We start from the raw sequence: 14,139 nt of genomic DNA on the forward strand, positions 1-14,139 counted from the left end.
CCACATCGGGGAAAAAATATTGAAATTGACACAATAAAAAACTGACTAAGTTTGTTATCTTAAGCTAGAGAGCGTTTAAAATCCTCGTAGCTTTAAGTTGAAGTATGACTTTTAGAGAAGCTCAAACTGATTCGTGTTTGTATCATTGCTTTTCTAAGATGACAGGGCGCAGAAGGCTACCCAACCTACCCAAGCTGGAGGACTCTCGGGGGAGCCTCGGCTCGACAGACACTCCATGGAGTGACTACGGTCCAGGTAGATCGCCCAACTTCTAAATCCGCTACTAACTAATAGGTCGAGAAAATCGCATACTGAAAAGTTAAAAAACCGGATAAAATTTAACTATAAGTAAGAAAAAAACATTTGTGATTAAATACTTTAAGATACATGTTGTCAATTACGGAAACGGTGACAGATGCATCAGCTTCATCATCACAATTTCAGCTGCTGGACGTCCATAATTGTACTTAGACCACCCCCGTTTCTAATAAGGCCTGCTGGAAGCAGCCTACATCCTAAGTCTTTAGACGACGTTAATAAGACCGTCTATCCACCTAATGGGTGGATGTCTAGCGATGCGCTTACTGATCCTTGGTCTCCACGAACAATTTGAATCTGAAGTCTTTATCAAGAAATTATGCAATGATCTATAACGTTCTTATGTTAACAAATTATGTTAATCAGCGGTCAGACCAATATATTTCTTAACTAAAAATAATACACTTATATTATATTTATATGTTTTATATATTTACAAAAAAAGTGTAGGCGGTCAAAGAAAATAGTATGAAATATTTAATAATGAATGAGTTCTAGTAATTTTTTTTTCTTGATAAATCAACGTCATTGCAACTTGTTATATATGGGTGATTGGTTATAAGTTTTCTTTATATATGTGAATGCATAGCTTATTTAAATTATCAATAACATAATTATAATATAGATAGAAAAAGAATTTTCAAAGTACAGAAGGCTATATATTAATACTAATTATTATTTACTATCTGTCCCTGCAAAGTTTGTACTGCCAGAAGATAAAGGACTGTCGCATTTGCAACAGAAAAATAAATTAAAGTACCACATTTCAGATTGATCATACAGGATGATTGAAAATAAATTATAGCATCGACCGTCTATCAGAAAATTACCTCTCCCTTTATACACTTAATCACCCACTTACATATGTACACTTCAATATTATAAAAAAATGCGTACATGACCAAGAACAGATATAGCAGTTAATAAGGAATAAATTATATTTCTTTTTCATTAAATCAAACGTTATATGACGGGCAATTCATAATATCTTGTCCGTTACAATTATTAAGAAGACATTGCACCATAAAAGGCATTATATTTTTAATGAAGTAACTGTACATCTATGAGGCAAATCTGTAACCATTAACATTTAATATAATATACTAACCCCTCAGCAATATCTTTCTCATGCTGCGTCTTTGAGTTGTACAATTCCACCTTCGATTCCTGAATTGATAGGCGCACTCGGTAGCTCCAAGCGTAACACCTTTAGTGATTTCTTTTAAAAGACCCGTCTCGTTCTTGCAAATCTGGGCCAAACGACCTTTCGTTCGTCGATTCTTCTTACAAACCATTCGCGGATCAAGGATCACTGCGCTGCCGGACGCCCTGAAACCAAAAAACGAAATACAATAAACTTATTACACAAACTAAAATAAATAAAAAACCTCTCTTATTTTCTTATGAATTGTTTTCAGTAGGTGGCGCTTTACGAGCTAACGTAAATTTATTAATGACCTTATATAATAAAGCTATTCTGACTTTAAAAGTTGACAAAATTATTACCTTCTGCTTTACTGTTCAACAGATATCCTACAACCGGAAGAGGTTAAATAACTGTGTTTAAAAATAAATACTTTAGCATAAATAGTACACGTGGTATACGTATAGCTTATAATTTGTGAAAAAAAATTTAAATGTACATATTAGTTTATGGTAATGTTACACTACCATTAAGCAATAGAATAAGGAGAAAAATTCTTTACCGAAATATATGTGCGTTCATTTAATTCTAACAGGAATAACATCCTCCGGGTTGTACAGAAAACGTTGATCTCTTCTCATAAAAAATGTAAAAGATTGTCAGTTATGAAACCATATGGATAGATTAACTGTTTAATGTGTGCTTTTGCTTATTAACTTTTGGAGTAAAATCTCTTATATAATGTGACCACATGTGTACCTATAACAAAAGAAAAATTCGAGGAGAGTCCAGTTGGTTGAAACAACAAACATGTTAAGCCGTCCGAATTTGACATTTTTATCTTAAGTTCTAAACGCATCCGGATCTGAGATGAACTCATAACAAACTCAGTCGATTATTGTTGTTAACACTTTCATATATGTCTTTAATACAATCAATCCTTACATCTTCTTTCTCCTTCTTAGTTGTTATCTCATGATTGAGAGTAGTCGCCACTCATGACAGTCTCTGCTAACATTCTTCTCCACTTTTCTGTTTTCTTTTGTTGCTTTGACCTTACATACTTTTGTAAGTGTTCATCTAGTGACCTTCATTTCAATCCTTATAAGACTAGCAAGTGAGACATTATTTTTGAATAGTTTAGGTACCTTACCGTTCCTTGAACTCTGTTCTGATGAAGCTGTTAAAGCTCCCAAAGCTAACAACACCATCTTCATCCAAAACAATAAATAATATAAGACATTATAGTTTGATTCATATGTCAAACAGCACACTCGTCATACGGTGAAACAAAATTAGTTAGGTAATTAATTTTTTCTCAATCATTGTAATTACTTATTGCTTATAAGTATGGCAGCAAATGTGAAAAACTGGTTCACAAAGTGCCACTTTTTTGTTTATTTTATAGTCCATTCATCGACGGCAGACTTGAAATTCTCTAATTAGAGAAACGAGTCGTAAAATTCGACTCACTTACTACAACTAGTGTTGTACTTCAAACCGGTAAATATCGATTTACGATCCGCCACGGCGAGCGGCGAGAGACGAGCGCCAGGTCGCGTTGAGTGAACGATTGTTTATTCGATAAGAGTTCATTGTCAGAGGATCGAGTGCGAAGCTAGTTCGAATAAATTTAGACGTGTCTGAAGACTTTACCCGGAACTGGGTCTCGTTAGATACTGATAGATTACGTTACATTCGTTTTAAGAGAACTATTCGATAATTGGCATGTTTGATTATACCGCGAAATATCGATTATGTATACCGAACGCTGGTTTACATTTCTATCAATCGTTAACAACCTACACATTTATTTTATATAGTGAAACGGACAATGAATTATTAAAAAGAATAATTGGTTTTAGGTGTTCATAGCTCAATTGCTGTCAATTAATGTTTGTATACACCCGATCTAAAAAAGGCGTTTTTAAAATTCGAACATCTAAACTAATAGTTATTTACTATCTGTTCTTGCAGATTTTATTATGCCAGAATTTATTGACCTGTCGCATTGTAATACAAACAATAAATAAATGTAACATATTTCAAAGTGAGTTTTTACAAGGTGATTAGAAATACGCGTGAAAGCATTAAAACTTTTTCTAGTCGAATAAACTATATAATCACTCCTTTAAACTTTTGCACTCATAATAAATCACTCATATAGGCTGCCAAAAATATACTGGTTTTAAGTTGTAATGTAAATTATACTGGTATTTTTTTAACAAATAACTATTATAAAAATTATGATCGTGTTATAAAGGAATTATTAATTCACATTTTTAATAATTTATTGTCCGTTTCACAATATAAAATAAATATATAGGTTTTAAATGGTTTAATTTGTTGTCGAATTTTAAATTTTACTGTTTTGGTTAAAGGCCTTTAAGTTACAACTTTTATATTTGCTTATAATAAATTGATGTTCACATTTTACAGATAAACATGAAAATGGCATAATTATCCTTATTATCGTGGGCAATTAATCTTTAGCATTCATACGCGTTGAAGGAAATTTCACCAGTTGTGCAACGTGTTACTTTCCGTCTTGTCAGGCGGTGATCTACAAAACTTGATTTTTAAAAATTTAACGGCATTCATACATTGCGCAATACACGGGGAGAGAGTTTGAGTTCGTAATTTATGGTCGTAAAAATTATAAATAAAAAATCAATAGACGTAATTTTCCAATACGGTAATAACATTAATATGATCACCCAGTGATTATAAAACAGCATTAAATGGTTAAATATATAACTCATTGCTATTCAAAAATCAATGGTTCCCAAAATTATAAATAAGATAAAGATAATGAATAACCAAAAAATGTTTCCAAAATTTGGATTACTTATTACTAAAGTCATAAACTATCTAACAGTATTGTAAAAAATAAATTTATGTAACATTTTTCAAAGTGAATAATTTGTATAGGAGGATTGGAAACATGTTTGAAAGCTTTTATAGGTTGAAAGAAAACACTTTTTACTGTAAAATAATCTATACATTATTAAATTAATTATTAGTTCTGAAACAAATGAATTTTGCTGTGGTTTCATACATTGATTGCCGCCAGTCAGGCAGTAATATATTCATCTCTTAAATCTTTTACACCTTTAGCTAATCACCCTGTATCTCTGAGTTTAATTAAATAAGTTTTAATTACTTAAGCATTTTACTCTAAACGCTTTTTTAATTTCCCTTTAACGTACACTTTGATATATCTAACCGAGTATAAATATAAATAATTGTTATGTTAAGGATATAAAAGTTGACATTAGAAATTTGTCATTTGGCCCAACCGGACTGACAACCTAATAAAACGTGATTCAAAAAATTAATATAAAATACATAACACTTTCACCCGATGATAATTTATATGCTCTTCCCAAAACAATTAACCACCTGTTGTAATTAACAAACGAGATCTTGTTTATAATCTATTGGTGTCGTTGTAGCTTAAATAAAGTCACGACAATTTTTACTTTAACATCACGGTGAAAGAGTATGATAACCCGGTAGTTAAAAATATTTAATTCTTGAAATTCTGTGACCGTCACGCAAGAGCGGTATTAACGGTCTACATGTATGAAATAATACATCTCATTTAGTATCTATGAGACAAGTCAACACAAAACTTGTCTAAGAATGATCTGCCAGTGAGCAAATAAATTCAATTTATTCAAATAATTACATAATTTATAAATAGGATCATTGGTCATAGTTGTACAAACTGTACACGTATGAATGTAGAGCATGTTTGCTGTTAATTACTCTATAGTACACTTTACCAAAGTTCAATGTTGTAGTTCAATGATTTCAGAAATAATAAATAGCGTTAACAAATAATGATAGTAAAGTAAGAAAACCCGTTTTCAAAATTTGAATTAATGCGTAATAAAATATTTTACTGTTTACTTCCATCCCATTACACCTTTTGTACTGCCAAAAGCCATTCGCCTATCGCATTCGAATAGAAAAAAAATCATATTTCAGTGTGGTCACTTTATACAGGCTGATTGGAAGTCGATGTAAAAGCTATAAAGCTTTTTGTTGACAAGTGGGCTTTTATAAGGATAACTGATCACACTGTAATAATATACATATTATAATTAAGATACTCAAAAATGAGAAAGAAAGAATCTATGTTAGGAATTTCGGTTCCTCCTTCAAATTTCATCGGGGAAATATACACAGAGTAAAAAAATGTTCTTGATCTATTCAATTCATGCAAACAACTATTGATTGGCCTTCACTGGTTTTACTTCAACAGTAAAAATCCGAGTACAACAGTAAAAGTCAAGATGCTTTTAAATTACGAGCACAACTGCTGACGCGGTGCGAGCCGAACCAATGAAATGATTTTATTAACCCAATACACCGGCTATGTTTACTGCAAGGTGATGCCGACGTTAGTTTTGCAATGCATCCATGGAATTCGGAGTTAATTCGCTTATCTTCTTTCATTTTTAAATAGATCATCTTATAGAATCATCGAAGTACTTTTTTGTTAATTTTTACATCAAACTTCTCTTATATAATACAAAGTTATTTTGAACATCGATATTAATTAAAATAATGGTTATTATTTCTGTGGTATGAAGAATATAATTGTTAAAACATTTGTATTCCTTAATACTACAAAAGAATTAAAATTGAACTTAATTGTAGCAATATATTGTAGTTTATATAATGTACTAGAAGTTTTTCTCGTGGGTGTTGGAAGTCCACACGTCATAGTTATTCCGAAATATCTTCAATCTTGTTAACTACGTTGCGAAATTGAAAATAAATTAAACCTCGATGTAATTCGTCAAAAATTAGTTTTATTTTAATTAGCTGATATTCGTGTAAATAAAACCAATTAGTGGTGAAATCCATAAAAAATTGTAGAGTTGTGATATTTTTCATGTGTAAATATAACGAGATACGTTGTAACTTTTACAAATGGTATATACATAATGGATATGATTTGCAAGTCCCTAGGCCGTCAATATAAAGTGTACGAAAGCGCGCGAAGCGAATCGGGGCCGCATCATCATTACCAGTGCTTACATTAGTTGAATCAATCTGCCCCGGATTGGCACCTGAATGCCCTCCCCGTGACACCCGAGGACATGCGTCGCTTGAGCTTTAAAGAGCTAAGCCTCACAGTCTCTTTGGAGTGTCAACTATTTTATAATATTATTACCCTATATACACAGTTTGGCAATACATTTTAAGTTTTCCGTCAATACTACATTTTTTTAACAATTTCATCAAAAGTTTAAAAAAACATTACATCAAATGACTACACATATTATATACTGTTTCTCTCTGTCTGGATGGGGAAAATAGTGACCCAAAAAAATAATTATTTCTTTTAATATCCATATTCACATCACGATTTTTTAAAATTGTAATTGAAATTTGCAATTACATGTGGTTACATGAAAGTAATAAAACGATGTGAAAAATGAAAATTTGTAGTATCGCTGAAGCAGACCGCTTACATAGTCCAACCAACCAGTTTATTTGACGAGTGGAAAACTATGGGAGGACCCTACGTCCAGCTGTGGACGACATGCACAAAATTTACGACACTTCTTTGAATGGCAAAAATTTTCAGATATTTATTTGAATCTGATTTATAGTATACAGACATCAGTAATGTACAAAGATTCAATAGTCATTATAGTTTTAGAAATATCTCAACTTTCATCGCAATTCTCTTATTTTTTCCCAAAAGACCTTCTACAAAGAATTCTTCTTTAACTTCTTTTCAGTCGCTTTCATGCCTTGATCGAGGATCGAGGATTCGACGTTTTGCCGTACAGGCCTCTATGACCTGCTTTTCTAAATGTTTCTGTTGTGAGGCCAGTGCGTCCATCAAGTTTGTGATAGCCTTTCTGATCTCCTTCTCTCCACTTTTTGCTGTGATTATCAAAGTATTAGGAAACTAATGAAAAAAGATAAATGAAATGTTTGTATACATAGTCAATTTAAATTTATTTATATTTTATAAGGCCTCGGAATAGAAGAATTATAAAAAAATGGTAAACAGTACTATGCCAACAACGTAAACATAAAACTTGAAAACATCTGTAACATACATGTGCTCTCTGATTCAGTTTAAGGTACTGGCAGCAAATGTTTACCACAATAATTATTGTTACATATCGCTTCCGGAGTGCTGTTACAAAATACGTCTTAGAAGAGGTTCAGTTTATTTTGGCTTCAATTTAACTGTTCCGTACTGACAGGAGCGTTTCAGTGATCTAAGAAAATACCATGTTATCATGAATAATCGAAAATATGCTTTGAACATCGGTAATACGGATGATGTTTCTATGAATAAGTCAGTGATGGAATTTTGCCAAACTGGCGACAAACCACTGTCCATCCAGACGAATAAATTAGCTGTGATAAGTTGTATGTCAATTAATTATTCTTCAAAGCACCATCTGGTGTGAAAGTCGGTTAAGCGCGAAAGGAAGCACCTAAATGATGGACAAGGATATTTTGGAATGATTTGATACCTGTCATTAGTAAATTGATAAAACATTTTCGCTTCATTAACATTCATCGATGAATTCTTACATAATCCAGCCTATTTATAATCGATTTAAAAAAAAACCTTGATTATCAATTGAATTGTTTAAGCATTCGTTTAATGAAATTATTTTTCTTAAATAAAAATCAATAATCCTCTTTCAATGTCCTTGGAACAATATCCAACACAATAAAGTGAAATGTATTATTTTCAATAAATATTACCATACAACAATAATAGAGACTATAGATGAATAATAAGTAAAATAAAACATTAATCGAAAAATCGCAGACATAATGAATTATTTTCGTCATTAAATAAATGGAATAATCGATTTTATTATTAATTGTTTTTAAATGTCACGCTCATAACAGTCACAGAAAGTGCAATAAAACTGTCAATGTGGCCATGACCTATGTTAACAATACGTTACACTTGGCACCGGGACAATTGCAAAACATAATAGCCCACTCGATATATTTACGTCTAGTACTCTTATTAACTGCGAGCTATATATTTTACTCGGGAACTTAAAGCAAATATTATAATGACGCTTCATCGTATCATTTCAAATTATTAATGTCTTCCTACATATGTCTTATCTACGGTTTGCTCCAATTACATTTCGGTAATTCGAAATTTTGTACGTGATCCATGTAACTCAGTATTTTACATATGTTTATAATTATGTCCGATTTATTAAAATTTTAGAGCCTTGAATTTCTTAACCCTTTAACCACGTATAAAAGTGATTATTACTATGACAAAGTCGTTCTACGATGTTTTTTTCTACACTTTATCACAGGTCTTCCACATGAAATTTTTAAGTCATAATCATCTAGGATCTGCAAGAACATTTCAAACAGATAGGTCGGCTAGACTTAAGTCAACCTTAATGCATGAGTTTAATGTCGCTTGGTTGTGGAAATTAGTTCGTAGAGACAAGACAATATAATATTTTCAATCAACGTCATGAGTCGTTATTAGTTAGGTAACGAAGTTTTAATATTAAAAACTCTCATTTATTTTTTGTTACCAAACTTGGAATTTGTGCGTTTTTTTTTTATTTTAAAGCTGTACCAATAGCCTCAGGATAAAGCATTTATCCTGAGGCTATTGGTACAGCTATTGGTTAGCTTTAACGGTAAGCCGATATCCGCTTTGACCACCCTTACGAAGCATTACGGTCATGAGATATGTGTGGGTATGTGCAGGAAGATGGAGCGAGCCTCATTCAGCCAGGGTGACAATGAATGACGTTGTTTGTGGACACCGGGCGAGGCGCTAACGCGCGACTTCGACGCGATTAGCAACTACATGACGACTTAACTGTAAACATCATTACCATTACTCGTTTAGCATAAAACTGTCAAGCCCGGTGCTCCCGTTTTGGACGTTGTAGTCATCGTGATAAACGCTAATTTAAACGCAGATATAAAATGGCTGGTCGAGTTTGTCAACATCAGCAATCGTCAGACTAGATCGCTCTGTCACATTGTATGTGAGCAAACACTTTTAAAAGTTTATGTGACGATGAGCGGTGTTGTCAGAAGGTTTTAGTGGGCGCATCGTGGATGCATAGCCATGTATACTTGTTTGCTGTGCCGTTTCAAATTGGGTTTAAGACGTTCGCGTCTTCATTGTCAGGTTTTTCTTGGCTTTCGAAAGCGTTTCGAGGTGTGTTACAACTATTAGTGGCTTTAAAATGTTACTTGTGGCGTTACATTACATTTCGATTGTATAAATCTTGATTTTTAATGTACATAATAGCATCTTTATTACAACATTTTAATTTATTTACCTTTTCGTTCTTCAGATATTTTTTTGATCCAATAGTATTTACCTGGCTTTATTTATATTTACACTTTACTGATCTTACGTCAATAGTAAAAATTTCGTTATTTGAAATAACCACATTATTTAAATCTTTTCAAAAATGCCGGAAAACTTTTATGCTTGCTTATTATGTTGTAACGTTTTCAAAGTATTATATGTTTAGCACAAAACATACGGTTGATAGTTATTAACTACAAGACAGTGTTTATTACGACCTAACTGTAACCGGTCGTCTGCGACTTTTGGAATAAATGGACGCATAATATTTATGAATATAAAACTATTGTTCAAGAAGGATTATTAAGATCAAAAAAAACTTAATAAAAAAAATTGAATAAAGTTTTTGAAAAGTTAGTTTCTTTTTTGTAAAAAAAACCCACAAGTAATTTTAGATCTGCCTCTGGAGATATTAAGAATCAATATCAAAATAAAATATTTTTGAAAAATGTATATTATTCTATTCAAGAATATTATACTGATTTGAATATATGGGATTAAATATTGTTGAAGCACACACGGGAAACTAATTATTATATTGGACTCATTGTAAAAGTATAAACGAAAAGATTCTTGGGTTTTTCGCCAACTCTTCTTAGCAGAACATTCCGACCCGGTGGTAGCTTCCTGTAGAAATAACAATACTGACAATTTATGTTGATAGACTATGAGAAAGCGCTTGTAACAGCCTATTTTAATAAAGAACGTTTTGAGTTTAAATGAGTGTGTGAGAGAGTGTATGTATTTATATATGAATTAAAGTTTGCTGTTTAGGAGCTTCTCCTAATAACCATAAAATACAGAAATGGTACGTTTGACCTTTTTATGAATTGCAAATGTAATATAAAACATAGTAAGTTATGTAATGAAAATAACGGATTATAAAATATAACATTTGTGGAATTACGTATGTTATCACTCAAGGTTTTAGCGCCACCAAGATTTGTGACCATAATGGGTGCGAGATGCGATAATTGGTAAAGTTCTACGCACAATAACGCGCACTGTGTACCGAATGCTACAGAGGCAAAGATTATGAACATATTTAGATGGATTTATGGAAGTAACCTTCTACAATGTATTAGAAAACAAGATAAATGTAATCGATAACCAAGTTATAGCGTGATCAAGGGAAATAGGAATTCATCGTGTACCAAAAAATAATTAAATGAAATATTTTTCCATAAGCACTTAATAAAATTTGCGTAAAAATAAGTTCATTTTTATTGTATTATAAAAAACAAAATTAAGGCAATATTAAATACGGAAGGTTATAGTACAGATAGTTGGAGATAGAACAAAGGTAACTACGCATACCAATGAGCATTATATTTATGAAGATTTTATGTAGCTTTTAAACTGTTTTACTGCAACGGATCCGATTATCTCTGCATAAACTCTTTAACATAGTACCACATTTATAAAAAATCCAGTACTGTTAAATCTAATAATTGGACTCGTTAATTAATAACTGAATTTTGTTAAAGTGAACTATCAGGATTTTTTGTAATAAATTTAACAAAACTCTGTTAAAACCATCTGATCCATATCGTTTGGAAAGTCAAGTTCTAGTTGAAAAACCCTACATCAATATATACAAGATTTCCACCTACTGAATCATCATCATATCTCTGTAAGTATAAAATGAAAAGACTTAAGGTTTGGTAGAAGTATTTCTTTTGCTAAGTGGAGATTAGCTAAGAACGGATTTTACAAAATTCTACCCACAAAGAAAATTGCTTTAGCGTTCATTAAAAAGACAGCCTTCAAAGTATAGCTCTTATATTTATAAAACTAGGCCAAAATATTTATTTTTAAATTACACCCACAAAAAGTAGTACAGGCCACGCGAAGCGAGTGTGGGACTAATATATACTAGGTATATCAGAAATTTTGACGGCAACAATTATCATTAAAGATTTACTGGGCACGTCAGATGTCGGCTTGATAACGACTTGATGCCAAATGCCGCGTCTTCGAGTGAATCGTTGTTCTGTAATGCAACGACAGCGTTGGTTAGCGTGGTCCCGCTAAGCGCACCGCAAACAAGCGCGGGCGGGCGCCCGTGTGCGACAGGGCATCGCACTACTCACAGTGCTAAATGAACTAGTTCCACCCGCCTGATACGTCGGCGAGGTTATCTCGACCAAATTTTACGTCGCCTTGTCGAATTTAAATAGTACGATGTACAACCAGAGGCGTTGCGACAAGTACTTCGTGTTGCTTTTCTAAATTTATCTTCTGCTTTTAGAAAGACAGCTTCGTTGATTATACAGAGTCCTTGGTTATGGGGGTAAAAACTATAAAAGGGTAAATTTATAGCTCTTTGGTTAGCAAAAAGCTTTAAATTTCTTTATCTATTTCCAATAACTCTGCAAAGCTCATACAGAGGTATGTGAAAACTTCATAATAAATTGTTACATACATTTTTCAACTATTTTTACAAAGAAAGTACAATGATAGCTGTGTTACGAACATTTACACGACTTAAAATGAGATTTGATTGACAAGGCGCACATACTCAGTGTGTATTAGATATAACATTGCCACTAAGCATTCAGTATGTCATATGAATTACAGCCTGTACCATCTCAACCTATTTCTGTCTCTCTCATTCTATATTTCTCTCGCTTTTTCTCTTTTATCTCTCTTTTTCTCTCACATTCTCTCATTATATCCAGAAGAATATTATTTTTATTATGCATAAAACATAAAAGCTAAAAAAATAAAAACGAGCAGGCATCTGTCAAGTTTAAAATAACGTTTTATAAATAAATTACCTAAACTATAATTAGGTACGCATATAAATAACTGGAATAATTGTAATGTTAGATAAAATTACTGTACATGAAATGGTTATTAAAAACAAATCAGCAAAAATATGTTATGTAACAAAGGAACGTAAATATTTAATTTCTAAAAATAGTGTAAAGTGTATGTTCAACAATCACAATTGTTTTAAAATTTAAAATAATAAGCAAAGTAATCTCATGTTCTGATGTTTAATTAGTGTCTAGTGTATTATAAAAGGCGATAGCAGCAAAAAAAATGTAGTACGATTTCTTATTATTTTTAACGAACCAAAAGTAAAAGCTTGAACTATAAACGGGTATCGAAATGTATCGAGTAATTATGGAATCGATAAAAAGAGATAAAAAATTAGCACACACATCGGATAGAAAAGCCGTAATGGTCGATAGCTAAACCTGATTTAATTGATCGCCTACGCGCCGGTACACAAATCGTGAATGTAATAAAATTTTAATACCCATCCACATTTCAATCTGTCTCACAAATACCAGATTGTTCGGTAACAAATATTAACACGATTTTATAGCTTAATTACACTGCTATCAGTGAATACCACTGTGTAAAATCTAGTGGATACATTTCCTATCAATGTTACAAATTCTTAACTTTCGAATGCTGTAGTCGATTCGATTTAGTATTACCTTTGATGTAGCATTTAGTACGATAAGTTGCCAAAATCAGTACCAGGCATTATAAAACAAAGATTAAACACGCACAATTAGTTATCTAAGTAAAAGAAAAAGCTCATGCATTATTATGACAAATGTAAAATGGATAAATTTATGCATAGCATATACACACACTCACACACATATATATATATATATATATATATATACATACATACACATATATGTATATATATATGTATGCAATTAGGTATATTCGAAATTTGGTAGTCATACTAACACCTTAAATTACAAAACTCACAACAACCTTTTCTGAAACTTTAAAACTTTGCTAATTTGTTTCTTGATTAATACAAGTAAAACTTTTTTGGATTTCGATAAATATACACAGTTCCATAGTAAGAAATATGCTGAAACAAAATATCGGTGTATGATCCTCGAGGTATTCTTTTTTTAGTACAAATATCGTTTGCGTAAATTAGCTTGAGTACTACACTTGTGAACCTCGGCTCAAGCTGTTATAGTACATGTAATATTACCGATTTGGAAGTAAAGCTCAAAAGGTCCTTGAGAGGACACCTTGGCTTGGTCGGTTGCTATTGTTATAATAATGATATTACTATCACTTCGAAAAGCATTAGCGCAGGGAGAAGTGGCGAAAGAGATTCCAGCAAAGCTTCTATTTTCGAATTGCTTTGGTATTAACTATGTGTCTTTCCTCGGGTAATACAATTATAAAAAATTGTGATTAATTTAAAACGATTGATATAAATAACTTTCTAAACTTAATTAAGAGGTTGCCCTAGTCCTTGCTTCTTAATAGACTTTTTGACCCTGTAACAGAATAAGATAAACTTATTATAAACTTTGATGTA

At 32.0% G+C, this 14,139-nt stretch overlaps 1 protein-coding gene across 1 annotated transcript in view; it reads right to left on the reverse strand.

Annotated features, from left to right (window-relative positions):
* Positions 1-14,139, reverse strand: part of Wnt6 (Wnt oncogene analog 6) — a 52,142-nt gene that overhangs the window by 25,753 nt on the left and 12,250 nt on the right. The window contains exon 2 of the mRNA XM_068764799.1: positions 1,427-1,647. Within this exon, the coding sequence (XP_068620900.1) occupies positions 1,427-1,647 (221 nt within the window). The remainder of the gene's footprint in view (positions 1-1,426; positions 1,648-14,139) is intronic.

Source organism: Battus philenor, unplaced genomic scaffold, assembly GCF_028537555.1.
Source record: "Battus philenor isolate CCGP_79_NKW_IND1 unplaced genomic scaffold, ilBatPhil1.0.hap1 SCAF_2, whole genome shotgun sequence".
NCBI lineage: Eukaryota > Metazoa > Arthropoda > Insecta > Lepidoptera > Papilionidae > Battus > Battus philenor.